Source organism: Panthera uncia, chromosome C2, assembly GCF_023721935.1.
Source record: "Panthera uncia isolate 11264 chromosome C2, Puncia_PCG_1.0, whole genome shotgun sequence".
In the NCBI taxonomy this organism is placed as follows: Eukaryota; Metazoa; Chordata; class Mammalia; order Carnivora; family Felidae; genus Panthera; species Panthera uncia.
Window position 1 is genome coordinate 107,123,867 of NC_064810.1, and position 19,219 is coordinate 107,143,085.

At 40.4% G+C, this 19,219-nt stretch overlaps 1 protein-coding gene across 3 annotated transcripts in view; it reads right to left on the reverse strand.

Moving 5' to 3' along the window:
* MME (membrane metalloendopeptidase) overlaps positions 1-19,219 on the reverse strand; it is a 113,560-nt gene that overhangs the window by 56,853 nt on the left and 37,488 nt on the right. For all 3 annotated transcript variants that reach the window (XM_049628677.1, XM_049628675.1, XM_049628678.1), the window contains exons 4-8: positions 12,911-13,072; positions 11,660-11,740; positions 11,478-11,573; positions 11,241-11,359; positions 9,402-9,467 (exon numbers count right to left, since the gene is read on the reverse strand). In XM_049628677.1, coding sequence (XP_049484634.1) covers positions 9,402-9,467; positions 11,241-11,359; positions 11,478-11,573; positions 11,660-11,740; positions 12,911-13,072 — 524 coding nt within the window. The remainder of the gene's footprint in view (positions 1-9,401; positions 9,468-11,240; positions 11,360-11,477; positions 11,574-11,659; positions 11,741-12,910; positions 13,073-19,219) is intronic.

The window sequence follows — 19,219 nt, forward strand, 5'->3', positions numbered from 1 at the left end:
ACAGCTACATGGAATACACTACCTCCTTTAATGAGCTCCATTACCTGGCAACTACTCCAATGTGACTGATTAAAATGTGTGTCTTAGTATCTTGATTATCTTTCCTGGCTTCCAAATTTATCTAGTAGCTGTCAGAACCCAAGCTTACTCCTGCTGTTAAATCCTTTTTACAAGATGTGATTCTACTCTAAGGTTTTAATATTCTTCCCTGAGATACTTACAGATATGTAATATGCCAAATGATAGTAATTGTCATGATTTGGGGAGAAAGTAATCAACGTATATTTTAACATTTAAATAGTACATTGGCCAGGATATTTTTAAAATTGAAATTCAATTTTTCTTTTTTGTTACTGAAAGAGCAATTAGTTACTAGGACAAGGGTCACAGCCAGTGGTCATAAGGTGGCCTTGTTTAAGCCTTCACACAGTGAATCCTTTATGTGAAAAAGAATCAGGGCGCCTGGGTGGCTCATTCTGTTGAGCATCTGACCTTGGCTCAGGTCTGATCTCACTGTTTGTGAGTTCGAGCCCCACATCAGGCTCTGTGCTGATAGCTCAGAGCCTGGAGCCTGCTTTGGATTCTGTGTCTCCCTCTCTGTCTCTGATCCTCTCCCACTCACACTCTGTGTGTGTCTCTCTCTCAAAAATAAATAAACATCAAAAAACTTTTTTTTTAAAAAAAAGAATCCACCTAAATATCTACAGAGCCCTCCTTTTAAAAATAAAACTTTGTACATCCCAATTCCTATAATAGCAGGTTCAGAGATGATCATTGGTTTCACATGGTTTTATGGTAAAATTCGTAATAATAGCTTTGTGAATTTTTAAATTACATATTATCAATGGGACGATATTTACTAACATCCAAGACCATGAATTGTCACTCTAATTAGAACTATCTTCATTTTGCAGGGCCAAAAAATGGTACTTATAAATTGGCTCTGTTCAGAAATTGGGCTTCTCCTGCTTAGAACAAAGCTGGTATTTGTTGGTTGCCAAAGAGAAAAAGAGCATGACATGCTACTATTGTCCTTCAAAATTTAGCATCTTTGTTTATGAACAACAGCAAGACCCAGGGAGGAACAGATAGCTTTCTAGTTAGATTGGCTGATATTTGGGTACCTGAGGGCAACAACAACCTAAGGATCAGGGTTTCACTTCCAAAGATTCTGTCCTGGGACACCCAGCTCTTACCAATTTTCTGCGTTCCCTTTTCTAGAGGAGTCATGTGGAGATGACTGAGAAGTCATCGAACTGTGCTATTCTTATCTACTGATGCCCAGGGATTTTTTTTTTTTTGAAGTTTTCCTCACTTTTTTTTTTAATTTTATTTTTTATTTTTTAAAATTTACATCCAAATTAGTTAGCATATAGTGAAACATTGATTTCAGGAGTAGATTCCTTAATGCCCCTTACCCATTTAGCCCATCCCCCCTCCCACAAACCCTCCTGTAACCCTCAGTTTGTTCTCCATATTTATGAGTCTCTTCTGTTTTGTCCCCCTCCCTGTTTTTATATTATTTTTGTTTCCCTTCCCTTAGGTTCATCTGTTTTGTCTCTTAAAGTCCTCATATGAGTGAAGTCATATGATATTTGTCTTTCTCTGACTGACTGATTTCACTTAGCATAATACCCTCCAGTTCCATCCACGTAGTTGCAAATGGCAAGATTTCATTCTTTTTGATTACCGAGTAATACTCTATTGTATATATATACCACATCTTCTTTATCCATTCACCCATCAATGGACATTTGGATGCCCAGAGATTTTTAATAATGCTCCACAGAAAGTTTCCTGAAGGAACACACAGGGGACACACCAAGTGGGAAAGACAGGTTTCCCATCAAAAAGGCTTGTTATTTTTTTGACCGCTTAAACATCATTGTCAGGGAGCACGCACCTGTTGCACTAGAGACCTGCTCCCCTGCAGGGGCTGCAGACAGAATTGAGAAAGAGCACCCAGTCTGAGAAGGAGAAACACCAGACTCGAGAGGATCCACTGTAGACCAGCATGGGGACTCTTTGGGGGTTTTCATCAGATTATGAATGAGGAGAACCTAGAGACTGATGTGAGCACTTATTGTGTAACTTCTAAGGCTTATTGCAGATGTTTGAGAAGCTGTATGTAGTTCCTTTTATAAACCACGTTCAATCCATCTCAAAAAATTCTCTTGTCAGTGCCACACATGCCAAGACAAGTCTTGTCATATTCACATATTCTTGTCATATTCACTAAGTCTCAAGTTTAAAAGCTCCTTTACATTTTGTTAAATACAGATGCCTGGACTGGGTACAATCTCCTGACTGTTAGTCACCTGGTGCCCAGAAAGGACAAAATGAGGTCAGCAGTTTCCCTTGCAGAATCTGTTTTATCAAGTCAGCCAAGCAGCGGCCAGAGTGATCTTTTTAAAAACCAAACCAAATTACATCTAAATTCTCCACCGACCCCTATCCCCAGTCACTCACCTTGTATCACCGTTTTGTTTCCTTTATAACACTACTGTCTGCATTTATCTTATTTCCTTATATTATTTACTTGTTTCTTTGCTTTCTATCTCTTGACATCAGAACATGGGTTCTAGGTGAACAGGAACTTTTCTGCCTTGTTTCCTTGGTATATCTGCCACCTAGAAAAATATCTGTCACATAGTAGAAGCTCAATAAATATCTACTGATTTTAAAAAATGAATTTTGGGGCACCTGGTGGCTCAGTCACTTAAGCATCATGATCCACTCAGGTCATGATCTCACAGTTCATGGGTTTGAGCCCCACATCAGGCTCTGCGCTGATGGTGTGGAGCCTGCTTGGGATTCTTTCTTTCTCCCTCTCTCTCTGCCCCTCCCCTGCTCGTGTGCACTCTCTCTCTTGCTCTCTCAAAATAGATAAATAAACTTAAAAAATTAAAAAATAAATTAAAAAATGAAGCTAAATTTTAAGTACATTAAGTAAGTTTCCCTCACTTCCTATGTCATCAGACTTCCATTCTCAGCCCAAGTCTGGAACAGTTTCTCTCTGCTTGTATTTTGGGTAAGTGAGCAAACAAAATCCTCTGTAGGTTTAACTCAATTCCAGCTTGCGCCTGCTCATTGAAAGGATTGCAAACCTCAGCTTTTGTTCCTTCCTTCTTTCCCGGTCTGCATTTTCTCTTATTCAGACACACAGACCCTGGGTCATCTCTTTTTGGCTTCCAACCGTCCTGGCCATGTTCCAAGTCCTCTATCCTCATCCCTCAAACATCTCCATTTTCATGAGCCCTCAGTTTTTCTAAGAGGATTGAATTTGTTCATGATTCTGGACTCCTTCTTCCCTCCTGTGCCCCTATAGCACTATATCCTGTGGCTTCTAATTTCCAATTTCTGCCCCACCTCCTCTGGTTCTCATCTGCTAGACCAGTGGTTTGCTCACTTTTCTTTTAGCCCTGAAATGCTCTGTTCAAATAAATATTTTGTTGATGTGTAAGCAAGTAAAATGAATCATGATGGATTGTCTTGAAGCATGTAGGCAAGAAGGTGTGGCTACACAGAGCCCTGCTATTGACACACACAAAGAGGTCTTAGGTTTGGAAACTGCTACTCTGGCTTATTCTACTTTCTCAGACAAACACGGAGCATAAATAAACATATCTATAACCCAATTATGTTCAAATATTTGGGGTGGCTAACCTACAGATTTCTTTACAAAACAGGACAAGGTAACAATTAGCCTTGATAATCTAGAGGTAATTAAAGGGAAGCTTTGAAAACTGTTCCAATTTATCCTCAAATACAGAGTTGGGAGACTCTTCTGAAGGTGAGTGGCTTCTTAAGAAAATTCATGCCATCATTCCTTTCAGTGACTCAATCAATATACAAGAGCTTTCTCACATAAGGCTGGTTCCAATGAAAAATTATGGATAGGATGATTATCTTTTATGGGTAATGTGTATCTTTCCTATTGTTTTCCTTGCATAGAAACTACACCCTTAGAATGGACAGAATTATTTCAAATCTCAACTTCTGTCCTGTGAGGTAGTAGTGTGTCATTCAAATTAATCAGAGTAGGTTTTATTACTTACAATTAATGTTCTCTTTTCTTTCTTTCTTTCACATTTATTTATTTTTGAGAGACAGAGAGCGACAGAGTGTGAGCAGGGGAGAGGCAGAGAGAGAGGGAGACACAGAATCCAAAGCAGGCTCCAGGCTCCGAGCTGTCCGCACAGAGACCGACACAGGGCTTGAACCCATGAACTGTGAGATCATGACCTGAGCCAAAGTCGGACGCTCAACCGACTGAGCCACCCAGGCGCCCCTACAATTAATGTTCTTAACTGACACATGGATCTTTTAATCTGTGAGTTTAAGCAAGTCATTTTACTTCTTTGGGTCTCTGTTTCCTCATTTGTAAGAGAAGAGTTTGGACTAAATCCTCTAATGTCCCATTTAGCTCTTAAAGTCTGTGCATGAGTAACCTTAATTGTTAAGAAAACATATGAATGTGTCATGTACGAAATATTAGAATATATATCTTTGGTTTCTATTATCATAGGGCATGTTCTCTTCTTTAAGTGAGACAGAAAGTACAGAAAATGAAAAGGAACAGAGGTATTTAAGTTCAGAAAGATAACCAGATGAATATCATATGCATTTCTCAAAATATAACATTTAAAACTGCCAGAATAAAAGCACATAATAAGTTTGAAAAGGAGGAAGGCCTTTTAACAAGAGAAAAATAGGTTTTGTCTTTGAGGAAGGAGGTGAGAGATAGTTCTTGGGAAAAAAAATGCATCATCTATTTTCATTACTTAGTAGTGTAATGACACAAAGCATTTTACTGTTTTGAATGCCATACAATTATCACAACACAAAAATTCCATTTGGAGGGTATCAAAAGCAAACACACATACACACACACACACACACACACACACACACCACAAACACATTTCTATGAAGCAGAATGAGCTTTCATAGTAGGTGCTGTTTCCATTGTTCGTGATAAGTTTAGCTTAGGATTATGAGGAAGACTTCTTGAATGAGCTGGATATCCTCAAAGAGGAGCCAAGAAGGATCTGGGGAAATGGGCTTAGGTAATGATCTGATCAAGATATATGTTTAGGGTCCTTATGATCAAAGAGGGGATGTGACCCTCCCTCATTACCCTGCCCCTGAGGCATAACTGCAGAATCAGACTCCACACTATAGTTTGAAAATCATTGGTTAGAGTGACTGGCAAGGAAGCCAGGCTTCTCTAGTCAAAGATGGAGCCCCTTTCCTGGTAAAATTTGGTGACCTCATGCCAATCCTCAAAATTTCTCTTGGTTATTTCCAATAAAATAATGTGGAATGCAAAAGTATGGGGCCCACTGACTATGTGAATATATCTCAGACAAACTGAAAGTGTAGCAGAGAAAGAAATAGACATTAAAAAGAGGAAGAGGGATACATCGTTTATAGGATGTTTGTAAGATACTTAGGAAATATAGTCCATTAGCCACTGATATTCTAGAGTTCACACTTGCCCCAAAATCAAGGTGAGGAACTAGGAGGGAGCTCTAAGAGATTGGGTGTTTCTACCTTCCTTTTCTTTCCTCTCTTCCCTGCCATCTTCCCCCTCAACTGTTCATCTACTGATTCCATTCATCCCCTGATTCACTTAGTATTCATTTGATAACTAATAAGGGTCAGGAACCAAGCTGGACACTAGAAATGAAGCAAAGAATAAGTGAGACATGCCACTGTTGCCACTAATTCTACACTTTCCTAGGGGGGGAAAGTGACATTAAATAAAAAAGTATCCAGAAATCCATGCGCTATGGGAACATAAAGGTATTTTTGTCTAGTTACAAGTTCCAGGGAAGGCCTTCATGAGGAAATAAAATTTAAACTTAGATTGAAAGGGTGAGGAGAAAAGGAAGAGAGAGAGGGCTGGGCAGGTGGTAGGTATGTGAACAGTACTCCAGGCAAGGGAACAGATATATAAAAGCCTATAAGTGAGAAAATCAATGAAGACCAGTGTTACACTGATACAATGATATTAAGATTTCTTCTAGTTTTATAACTTTTCCACTAGATGTTATTTCATTACTCTATCCTTTTCATCATTTGTTTTTCATGAAACAATACAACACCAAGGAAAAAGTATTGACAGGGGTTAACTTTTTTCAGAGATAGCAAGGTAGTGGGAAAACTAGAATTAACTTTTACTTGAGAGCTGGCTAGGGATACAGAATAGACACTAAGTGAGGGATTACAGGTAGGTGTGGCTGGGAGAGAGTAGCATATATCATGAGGGCAATAAGGAAAAAAATGGAATTTCTTCTGTGTTCACACATATTCTTTGTTCTCCCCCTGACATCCCCCCGCCCCATGCAGTTAATGGATTTGAAAAGAGGGGGAGGGTCCACAAATATTCTAGTAATTATCCATTTCCAGGATGAAAATTAGATTTTATCCCATATGCCAACCCCCCTTCGACTGGTTGCTTGGAGCTGGAGCACTGAGTTGAGAAGTATTCTGGGGCCTGATGTTAGCAGGAAAGGGTACAATTACCAATAGCCCTATTTATGGAAGCGGGGCAAGGCAGCAAGCACGCTGTGTGTTTCCTTGTCTAATCCAGATCACTGAGGAGCACCTAATTTGAACCGGTAACTTCCTGGCTGTAAATGCCAATGCTGCTGGATTTTCCCTATCATTTGCTCATTTAAAGAACCTTCCTAGTATAAAGTCCTACTCTTATGTCTTTGGCATCCAAAATTCCCTTCTTCTGTTTAGTAATAGAGCTTTCCTCCCTGTCAACCACATGTTAAAAGGCACACACATGGCCACCCAGCTTAAGACTACATTTCCCAGAATACTTAGAATTTAGCTGTGGCCACATGGCAATGTTCTAACCAACGGAATGTATATAACTTCTGCATCACTTACACAAAAAGAAATCTTTTTTTTTTTCTTTCCTCGTGGCAGGAAATGTGAACAGAGCATTGGCGAACCAACTCTGACCAAACAGACTAATATAAAACATGAGAAGACTTAATGTTAGAGCAATAAGGTGGTCAAAGAAGCTGTGGTCTCAGCCACTCCCATGGAGCAGTGTTTCCTTCCTCCCCTGACTGCCCGCCTCCTTCTGTATTACAACAGGAGATAGAAATAAGCCTCTCTCTGGTTGGAGCTTCAGTATTTTTAGGTCTCTGTTACCGTAGCTTAGCCAGAACCCAACTGATTTACAAACTCAAGGGCACACAGGGACCAGGAAGTCCATATAACCCAGTAATCATCTAAATGACTGCTCAAGGCTGAAGAACAAGTGCACTATGGAAAGCAGCAGCCACCACGGCCCTGCTCAAAAGCTGCCACCTGGGAACGCAGGCCTAGGGCTTCCAACCCTACTAATTTATCAAGAAATCTAGGTTCGCAGATCTTACAATATCGTTATCTTACAATATTGTTAACAATATTGGCAACTAATCCAAACTTAAAAAACAAAACTGCGGGTTAAACAAAAATGCCTCTGTGTCAGACTCAAGTCTATGATGGCCAGTGTGTGACCTGTTCTAGATTACAAGACAACATTGAATCCAAAACACACAAATACACCATCATCCTAAGAACTGCTTTTTTTGGGGGGGGGGAATAAATTTCCCCCCAAATACACTGACTGCCAGGTAGTCCCTGATATCAGAGACATTAGAGGTCAAAAAAAACCTGACATATTTTTAGGATTGGAAAAATTTAATGTTTTTTAGGACACAATCCTGAATATGAGAAACATTCCAGTTCATGATGATGACAGTGTAACATAATGAGCCAAAATTCCTCAATCACCCTCAACTCTGCAGCAGGAAGTAGCTCATAAAGCCTGTAATAGCTACAGCCCACACAGTTACTAGATGATAATGAACCCAAATATCCCACCTCCATTTGACTGTCTGTGCTACTAGTAGTCGCCTTTTATAACGTATCTTTTTCTTCATTTCAATGTTGTGTAGCTGCTCAAAAAGGCACTTTACAGTGGATTGATTCCATGTTATCTGAACTTAATAATTAGGCAAAATAAATGCTTGGCACAAACATATTTAGCTAATAATTTTCGCTATGAAGTCATTTCAGCCATATCACTACCTTATAACCCATCAGGATCATCAAACATAAACTTACTTCTGAGTTACCCATTGCTGGGTTTGTCTTGTGTTGTGTTTTACATCAATAAGCATAGGCACACAAACATCAGTGTGAGGGCAGTAAGGCTCTGACATAATACAAAGCATTCTAGAATACCCCCCAGTTCTGTGGCGTATGATGCTCCCTGGCTCCCTGACCAATGTTAGAGTCAGAAAGTGGCTGCAAAGCTTTGTCTGAACCCGATGTTCCTTCCTAGGTAGTCCTCTGAAAGTCACATCTGGTGACTGGTTCTGAAAGGGCACTATAGAGTATGATGTGTCTCATTCTCATACTGGACCATTCCCTGAACCTCACTGGCACTGCCCTAGACCGTGATTATCTGTTTTTGTTTGTTTGTTTGTTTGTTTGTTTAAGTAGTCTCCATGCTGGGCGTGTAGCCCAGGATGGGACTTGAAATCACCACCCTGAACTGAGATCAAGACCTGAGCTGAGATCAAGAGTCGGGTGCTTAACCAACTGAGCCACCCGGGCAGTTCCATTTACTTTTTAAATGACTCAATTTATAGAGGAAATGAAACACTTATAATTCACTTTTCAAAATGGGTCATATGACTTAAATAGTAAGAATCAAGACACAAATAAGGAATTTCAAGTTTCCTTATTCCTTAAAAGACTTTCATGGAATGTCTGGGTGGATCAGTCAGTTAAGCATCCAGCTTTGGCTCAGGGCATGATCTTGCAGTTTGTGAGTTCAAGCCCAGCGTTGGGCTCTGTGCTGACACCTTGGAGCCTGGAGCCTGCTTTGGATTCTGTGTCTTCCTCTCTCTCTGCCCCTCCCCCACTCACATTCTTGTCTCTCTCTCAAAAATAAACATTTTAAAAAAAAAGGACTTTTGGGCGCCTGGGTGGCTCAGTAGGTTGAGCGTCCCACTTCAGCTCAGGTCATGATCTCACGGCTTGTGGGTTCAAGCCCCATGTCGGGCTCTGTGCTGACAGCTCGGAGCCTGGAGCCTGCTTCAGATTCTGTGTCTCCCTCTCTCTCTGCCCCTACCCCTCTCACGCTCTGTCTCTGTCTCTGTCTCTCTCTCTCAAAAATAAATAAATGTCAAAAAAAAAATTTTTTTTTAAAAATTAAAAAATAAAAAAAAAGGACTTTGATTCATTCTGCTGAGAGTATGCATTCAGTCCAAGGAAGCTCACTAGTATGTATATTAAGTTTAAATTTGGCCTTAATCTTTTTCAGTATTTATAAGTTTACATCAATTGTTTCTGTAGCTTTCTGTTGTTGTTTGTTTGTTTACCTCTTCGTATATTCCAGTGCATTCATAGTAGTCTCTGGAAGGGAGGCCAAGTCGAGGCTGATCAATCTGTAAAAAATATACCAAGAAGAAAATAAACCATTCAGTTGATGTGGGACAGTTGGAAAAAATACAAGCATGTCTATGTATGAGCAAGAGCCTAGTGTTCTTGCTGTTTATAAGGGTAACAACAGTCAGACAATGAGTGAATACAAATTAGGCACTGGTTTCCATACTACTTGGCAGTTTTACAGTGATGGGTAGTTAGGTAATCTGGAAGAGTATGCTGCAGGTATTTGAGGAAAACCAAAGAAACTTGAATGAAATACACCAGGAAGAATTTTTTAATGCGAAACCAAAGGTGCAGGTGGACAAAAACATGTTAGAATCTAGGACTTGGAAGTTTCTAAATTACACATTTACAGGACATTTGGCTTCCTGAGATTCTAATATGCTCTCCTGGAAGACATTCTCTTCTCCCACCCTTAATGGGGATGAGAAAAAACCAAAAAAGTGGAAACCTCTGTGGTAACTCTACAACTGTTTCTCTAGTGGAAATCTTGCCAGAGATTTTTTTGAGATTCCCTTCCCTGGGGGTGGGGGGTAGGGGAGACTCCTCCTCGGTTCTCTCCTGCTCTGCTCAACACTTGAGCAGACCCAGCTGACAGCAGAGTGTGTGAAAGAGGAAACTAGTCTCTGCTTGAGTGTGTCTGGTCCACTGGACCACCTGGAGAGCCACCTGGACACAGTGCAGCTTTGCGAGATTGCTTCCTATGCACCGCATGATTTGATGGGTATGGGGCAAACTAGGGCATGTATGGGTTAAAGTGAGAAACCCAGCAGCTGTAAAGAGGCCAGGACAATACAAAAGAAACAGAACCCAGAGGATTAGTATGGAAAGAGCCAGAAGGTGTCACCACAGATAGGGCTCTGCCCCCTTTCCAACCTCTCCACTCTCCCTAGGAAATCTCTTCATGGTGATCATGCAGGATGCTGGTACTGAAGAGCCAAAGGAGTGAATTCCAGAAGGGAGAAGGGGGCCCACTGTAGAAGACAGCTGGGTTCAATTCCTTTCATGATTTTAATAAAAATGGCCATAAAGATTTATACAATAGTGACATAAATATGAATCTGTGTCTTGCAACTTTTGGGGTACTTTCTTTTACAAGGAGACCAAAAACAAAGCTCTGTAAATATTTTAGTCCATTCCAAACATACTCATTAAGTATTAATTTCACCTTAGGTGACACCTTAAGTAAACCTAAATGAATGGCTTACATGAGGGGAAAAAAATCTAAAACACTGATTTTAAAAGAACGGTATTTTATTTACCTTCACTGAGAAAAAAGTTCAGATATTCTTTAGTAACAGCCAAAACTGTATTCAAAATCCTTTTCTCAAAAAACAAACAAAAAACCAAAAAAAACCCACTCCCCCACCCCAAAATCCCCCAAATCCCTTTTCTGTGTTCTTTTGGGAAGCAATTGGAAATTTCTGGTTTCCAGATTTGCATTACTAATGTAAACCAAACTATGCTCCTTTCATGAGCATATGGAGAAATCAGGTGCTGTTTCAAATTAGGGGGCCCTTTCATTTCTTTAATTTATTTTATGAAGAAAGCAGTATCAAACCTAAGGTAGCAGAAGGGAGACACGACCACAGCATTAAGAGAATACTTTCAAAATTGGGAATCCAGGTTTCAGGGACAGAGCACAAATTTATTACTATCTTGCTCATGCAATTCAAATGAGAATATGCATTATTTCTAAATACCAACAACAATGTATGCAGAAATTTTATTAACAATTTAAAGCTAACTTGGTTGTCAGCCCACAAACTTACATGAATTATATGGTTCACAGAGTTCTTATCATCAGTGCCAACAAAAAAATTAAGAATGACTTTTTTCCCAAATTTAGAATTCAGCTGTGCAATAGATTTCTCAGCTGTCCAAGAAGGACCTAAAGCAAAGAAAGGTGAAGAATACTTTTAGAAGTTTCGGTGCATTAATGTGATACTATAATAATATAGATTCTATATGGAAATTATATTTTTAAAAAAGAATGAAAATCACCTTACCATAGGTCTGCTCCCAGTTTTCTGTTGCTACGGGCCAATCATATATATCTGGTAGTAGACTGAGTAGAGGTTTTCCGCCTCTGCTATCAATAGCGGCTTTTGGAAACAATGAAAATAAATTCCTTATGAAGTCTTTGCATATTTTGGCACAGTCTTAATGAAATACAAGGAAGAGCACTTACATTCATTTATACAAGATCGGTACAGTGTTTTTGCTTTCTGCACTGCTATTATATCTTCAGTTTTGGGTTCCTGAAGAACATCTGAAATAGAGCATTGAGTACAACCCATCAATACAATTGCTCATTTGCAGCTGTAATTAACATTTGCAGTGCAGGTTCAGAAAAAAAGCTTGCTTTTGTGTATGTATGTTCACTGCCTCCCCATGCTAAAACCCTCCAGGAAAAACTAAACCCCCTACCAGATCATTATTCCTAGTGCAGAACTGGGAGTTGATTTCATTAGCCAAGTTAGATGAAAGTCTTTTTGACTAGATTCTCTTTTTTTGTGAACAACGACATGTACTGCTCTGCCATACATAAGTTCCTGTTTTTTTTAAAATTAAGATTAAAAAGAAATAATAATGCAGAGGAATATGGAATTTAATATGATAGTCTTCTTGATAGCTGGAAATAATTATCTTTGTGTGATTGTACTGTTCATGCTCCAGATGAATTGAATGAATTATTCTACTTGTTTGGATGTTCTAAAATAGCAAAAATTGTTTTTCTACAAAGTAACTTCTAGAAGTGGGGAACAGAAGACGGAAGATAGCAGAAGACTAGACAAGACTTCCTCAACTTCCCAGGAAGAGTATCTTAGCTGGGTTAGAATAAATACCCACCCAGGGATATAAACATCAGTAACATCTTCAACACAGTAATGGCTCAATATCGACATCAACCCAGGGCCAGGGTGGGAAAATATAATGGAGGTGGTGTTTGGTGGCAATCAATTAACTCATTTAAAATTTTTTTTAATGTTTATTTTTGAGAGAGAGAGACAGAGAGTCAGAGCCAGGGGGACAGAGGATCCCAAGCAGATCTGTGCTGACAGCAGTGAGCTGATGTGGGGCTTGAACTCTTGGACCACGAGATCATGACCTGAACTAAAGTCGGAAGCTTAACTAACTAAGCCACCCAGGCACCCCAATTAATTTCTTATTGTGTGAAATGGCATAAAGATGCCATCCTGTAGAGAGGACAGATTTTGTTGGATGTGTACCCACAAATGAAAGCAGGAATGCTGAGATGCCAACATATCCATTTCAGCCTTACCACCCTCAGAGAGACTTGGTGGTGAGCCACAAAACTTGGAGGGATTATCGACTTTAATCTTCTGTGACATTCTCTGTAATGGCTAAGAGTTGTATCTTTAAAAAATGGATATATTAAGAGAGAAATCTTTGATGCATAGACACAAACTCCACTAACCTTTCAAAATGACTTCTAGTTCATCTCTTAAAATGTCAAAGTTACTGTAACGGGAGCTGGTCTCAGGAATGACGTTGCGTTTCAACCAGCCTCCACAGGCATATTTAAAAAAGTCTGTACAAGGCTCAGCAGTGGCATCCATGTTCTGGATCAGTCGAGCAGCTGAAAGACCAGAGAATGAACGAGATCAAATGAAGGGTGTATTTCTTAAGTAGTTTGGAAGGGGGGGAAAGAGGCATGTTATTTCTCCTTTATGATCCAGTCAACTGCACTGATGCTCCTTTTTCTTACTTCTCTAATGGTCAATTGAGGAGGAATGATGACTCTTATCTACGTGTAGTCCTCCCTTCCTTTGTTAGAGTTGGTTAGGTTTATTCCTGACAGGTCTCGGTCTTCCCATCCTACATCCCACCCCCACCTCCAAATAACTGAGGTTCTTGCTAGCTCCTATCTCAGATGACAACAAAGAACACAGGTCTGCCTTACCAGGCCTGAACCTGGGGCTGACACAGGCGGCTCTTCACTCTATTAATTTTAGCGGCTGACTCTACTTTTCAAATTTCTGTGACTTTTGAATGTCTCTGAGATTCTAAGGGAAGTGGGATTGTTCTTTGTTTTTTTAAAGTAATCTCTAAACCTAATGTGAGGCTCAAACTCACGACCCTGAGATCAAGCGTCTCATGCTCCACCGAGGGGAGCCAGCCAGGTGCCCCTGTGGGACTGTTAATGCATTTTATCATTCTACTATTATTACTTCTTGGACCTCGCTCACAATTTTTTTGCAATTCAAATTTGACATCCAATTTGCACTTGTTTATGTAGAGTCTGTCATTACAAAATCGGCTGTAAGCTCATTAGCTTTTCTTATGTCCACTCTTTTATCTTTGAAAAACTACGATGAAAATACAAATGAGCCAACACCGAGTATTTACAACGTGCAAAACCCTGACTGTGCTAGGTGCTGCAGTTGATAGAAGGATGTATAAAATATGAATTACTGCCATTGAGGAGAAGGATATTATGCACAGGAGGCCCAACACCCACAATTCCTACACCTGGAAGAGTGAGAAAACCCTCCCACTGTCCTCCCCACGTTCTTTCTCATCCAAGTTGAACTGTTTTGCAGTAAAAACAAAAGACCAATTGAGAATTCATCTGTATCAAGAGAGTATAAGTTCTCAAATGAGCTTTTGAAAAGACTTCACTTTCTGAGTTAATTAATTAATTTAAAAACTTCAAACAATTGCTGAGCTGTGTGGATTCTTCCAACCTGGAATGGTTAAGTCTGTTTTCCAGCTGAATCTCAAGCCTCCGCCTCTTACCACCCTCTGGATGTGTTTGCCTGGCTGCCACTTCAGGCTCCAAGTCTTTAATGGTGAACTACGGGTCGTCTCCAGACCATAGTCTGGACTCACGCACCTTGGTACACAGCACAACCATCATCATGGCCTCCCGGGTTTGAACTTTGGGTAACGCTCTGTATTTCCCCCTCCCGCTTAGGTTATTGGTAACTCCTTTGCCTCTTTCCTATACTCGCCGTGATGAGTTTACATTTTCACTCCCTTTTGGCTAGAAGTCACCCAACTATTCATCTTGCTAATACCATCTCTCTACTTGTATATATTCCACATATCTTTCACAGATTAAACTTCCCCAAATACACTTTTGCGAGCCACTCTCTCACTGGAATATGGCAGTAGCTTGCCACTGCCCAGGTTAAATTACAAAATTCTTTAATTTGGCCTCTAAATCTTTACTAATCAAAAAAAGTCTCTACCTTCTCTTTCTTTCCTCTCTGTGTTTTTACTCAAACTCTCTGCCCCAACCAGACAGCCTCGCTACATGTGCCACAAACGTTCCTGTGTTTCTCTGCTGGGTGCTGGTGCTTCTCAATTCCTCATCCTACCCTTCTAACTTCTCTTCCTTTTCTTCCCAAATGCTGCTCACCATTCAAGGTTCAGCATGTGGCCCATCTCTTCCCTGAGGCTCCCATGACTCCATACTTTCAGGGAATATTTCTCTCCCTGAACTTTTGAGAGCTCATTGCCTCACTCAGTCCTTAATGCTCATTGTGGACACCTACACCATCTTCCTAACCATTCTGTTGATGAACTTAGCCTCTTTGCATTCCCATCACCTAGCACCTCATAAAAGACAGGCACAAATGGCTGTGTGTGATGACATTACTGAGTTATCTGTGAGTCCTCTTACTCCTTCCTCTGACACACCCCCTCCCCCGCTCCTGCACGTCAGACCAGTTCTCATCTCCTGGCCTCCAGGCCATCCCTTCCTTTCAATGCCCACTGTTTCTGCTCTCTTTCGGGCCCTCCTTCTTTTAGGATCTATCCATGCCCTTTTGCCCAAGTTGTGGCCCCAGGCCTGTGCCCACTGCAATCCACCCTGTGGGTCAACTAGATTAATGTTGCCATAACATTTCAGCATGCCATTTCCATTCCGAGGTTTTCAAAATACTCCATCTGCATTTATAATAAAATCTAGAAAAAATATATAAATATATAGCAACATATCATAAAATCCCCACCTGAAACTAATGTTAACACTTTATGTTAATTTTACATGAGTAAAAAGAAAACAAACAAAATCATAGATGGAATAAATGACTCTGGGAGAAATTTTAAAATAAATACAGACTCCACAGCATATTCTCATTCTGATGCGTCTAGTGAAGCTTCTCTCTCACTACTTCCTCACACATGCCTTCTGCCCCAGTAAAATGGCTGCGTCAGTTTGTGCTGTGAACACCTTACAGTTTTCTGCTTTTGTAACCTTGACTGTGTTGCATCAAGCCCTACTAAAATATCCTTTTTAATATTTTCATATTTAGAGATTTCAGGCATTTTCAAGGCCTCAGTTCAAATCATCCTTCTTCATGAAGGACTGTCCTCGCAAAATCTATATCAGCTGCCATCGTACTCATTTTTTTGTTGTTGGAAAAAACATTACCTCCTCACCTGGACTGTGTAGTTCTGGTAAAGAAGGGAATGTGTTTTCCAGGTCTCTTACAGAGCCCAATGTTGCAGTGAATCAAAATTGGTCAGTAAAAACTCTTAATTTAAAACCTCAGGTAAAGATTAGGAAATTGATTTTAAAAAGATAGAAAAACTAACTCCCTTAAATGCTGAGGGAAATGAAAATATGATGACAGGGGAGGTGAAAATAAAGACCCTAAAACTTGGAGAATTATCACATTTAAAGTGAAAAACCAGAAAACTGGGAGCCTGAAAGAAGAGCTAACCAAAGATGGTCTAAGCACATATTTTTAGCAATTTTATGTACCTTTTGTCTTTTAAAATACTTTTAAGTATTTAAAATGAGCATTGTAAAGGCAACTGGCATTTTGGGAGCACTTCTAGCTTCTTCCCTCCCTGGGGAAATGGAAGGTTTATGCCCCTAACATCACAAGGAGCAAGCAATAAACTCCGAGGGGGAAGAGCAGCGAGCCAGTAATGAGTCAGTAGAATGAACAAGTTTTACTGCCTATTTGGAAACAGCACATACCCTTTTAAACACCTTGAACAAAAAGGAGGAGCAGTGAAGCGGCTCTATGCTCATGAGCACAAATCCACTGCCATGTGAATGCCTCTATACGTCTCACTTCTCCCACAAACAAAAAAGGAGGATCCTTCCCATCTAGGTGGAATTCATCACCTGACACCCGGTTCAACTACCTACATCTGGAAAACAAACCAAAGAAGCAGGATTCAAACAATTTGTGAGGGCTTAGCAGGCAAGAGACAGGAAGAGACAACTTTGCAAACTCTTTCCTGTGCCACTTTTCAAATTTCCTTTGACCAGAGCTCATCTGAGCATGGGCGCTTCCAATCACTTCAAAGAGAGCTTGCTGTCCTGGTGAATATTTTGGGGCCATGGGCCAAGGCAAGTCATGGGCTAGCACTTTTATGCCGGGTCTTTGATCAAGCTTCCTTTAATCTCTTATCGTGGGTTTGATTCTCGTTTTGCACCTTACCATCCGGACCTCTGTGCTGACTTTTCTTTGAAGTCAGCAGTAGACCTGTGGGTAGAAGGCCTGTAGGAAACAGACGCTCAGCTGTCAAACTGGTCGTAATTGTTTTTATATTTTGCGCTTTGTTTTGAATTACTCAACCTCTCCACACAGCCACACCTGGGCTCTTCAGATGTTTCCTTATCTGTGTGTTTCTGACTCCTGAGTAAACAAATGTGGTTTAAAAACAAATAAAATTATTCACCTTAATAAGTAGACATAAAGAATGATGTAGTAAAGGCAAAAGTATTGACACAGAATGATGCTGACCACATGTTCTTAAAGTGAAAGAAACAGTATTTATGCTATTTTTAAAAATCTACATAAAGCACAGAAAGTCTAAAAGACATAGCAGTTACATCTGGTTGGAGGATTATGAGTGTGTTTAATTTTGTATTAGTTGCTTATCTTTATTTTCCAATTTGTATTAGATGAACATGCACTGCTTTTGCAATAAGAAAAAAAGCATTTTTAATTTAAGAAAATAGTCACATAAAGACAAGAAAAGTAATCTTCTATTAATAATGAGCTTATTTCTTATGAATGACAATTCCAAATGTTCGAGGCTGATAATATATGACACACCATTTTTTTTCCTAACTAATCTTCTTGTAACATTCTCCTAACTTGCTTGACTATAGGAAATTTAAAACAAGCTCAACTACCATCCGGGAAGTTATTAATTACTGTATTCATTACCAAGGGTCTATTGTGTGGGAATGGATTAGAAGATGCTGTAGAAGCTGGGAAAATGTTTGGGGTCCTTAAATCAGGCAGACCGGTTTTGAATCCCTGAGCTTCACCACTTTTTACTTGTACAAGATTAAGTAATGTCCCCAAGATCAAGCAGCTAGTAAATGATGGAGCCACAGGCCTTGCACTTAGGCTCCCAGGGTCCCAGGTTCACCACCCTCTTCCCTCGGTATTTTGGATAGACGAGGTGGGGGTATGTGAGAAGCAGCGACTTGCATTCTTTCCCTTTCTTCTTCTTTTTTCCACTTCTTCTCAGTTACCCTCTATTTTGCCCTTGCCCTCTCCCCTCTCTGCCACTCTGTAACCACAGCTTCCCAACTTTATCACCAGCAACAAGTCTCAGGTCAAAGGTAGGAGAAAGTATCAGGGCTTGGAAGGTCTGTGGTGGCCAGGAAGAAGGAAAAAGGTTAACCCCCCCCCCCCCAACAAACAAACAAAACAGATGAATTCCTCACGGCAGGGTAAGTGGACAGGCAAGTGGCATAGAGCCCATTTGTATTCAAGAAGGGCTTTTTTTTTTTTTTTTTAACTTTTTAAACGTTTATTTATTTTTGAGAGAGAGAGGCAGAGTACAAGCTAGGGAGGGGCAGAGAGAGAGGGAGACATAGAATCCAAAGCAGGCTCTAAGCTATGAGCTGTTAGCACAGAGCCCGATGTGGGGCTTGAACCCACGAACCGTGAGATCATGACCTGAGCCAAAGTCAGATGCTTAACTGACTGAGCCATCCAGATGCCCCAACAACCTATACTTCTAAGTGCACTTCAGTCCCTTATAAACCCCTGGCCCCATATTGCAGGAAGCCACACATATATCTCCTGTGTACAGGCCCACTCCTTCCAGGCCTCCTCTCTACTATATTGCCTTTGGCCTCCATAACCTTTTGCCCCATCCATGACCCAGTTCGGTCTGGTGCAGGACCTGTGTGAAAATGCCTTTCTTTCATCTGTCATCGTCTTGGAGGAGTCTCAAAGAGGCTCCTCGTGTCTCCAGGTAAATAGCTGTCTGACATTTTAGCTCCATGCCTCCCTCTCCCAAGAACCACAAGGACTGATAGGCCTGGTTTGGGGGAGACAATAATAGCAAAACCTGCACTCTGTTCTGAATTATTTCTCTCCTCTGATGGGCAAGGCTTTGTTTAAGGGACATTTTTGTTGAGCTTGACTTTCTATTCCTCCAAGAGGAGCTCTCTCTAATCTCAGGAGCCTCTTGGGCCTCTCAGGCAATAGACTGGGGGCATAACTACACCAGTTTTCAGATAGGATTGGACATGAGGAAGCTCCAGCTACACTGGAATTCCACTTCATGTCACCAATGGCTTCCATGCCACACGATCCCCTGCTTTCCAACAATATCAATAGTTTGCTACCTGAAAATAGGACTTTTGGCACTATGCCCAAGAAATATTTCAATGTTTATACATATACATTCCCTAGAGACTAGTCTGGGTGTGTGTGTGCGTGTGTGTATGTGTGTGTGTGTGTGTGTGTGTGTTTTAAAAAGATTTCTGAATGTGTCAAGTGCTCTTGGGGAA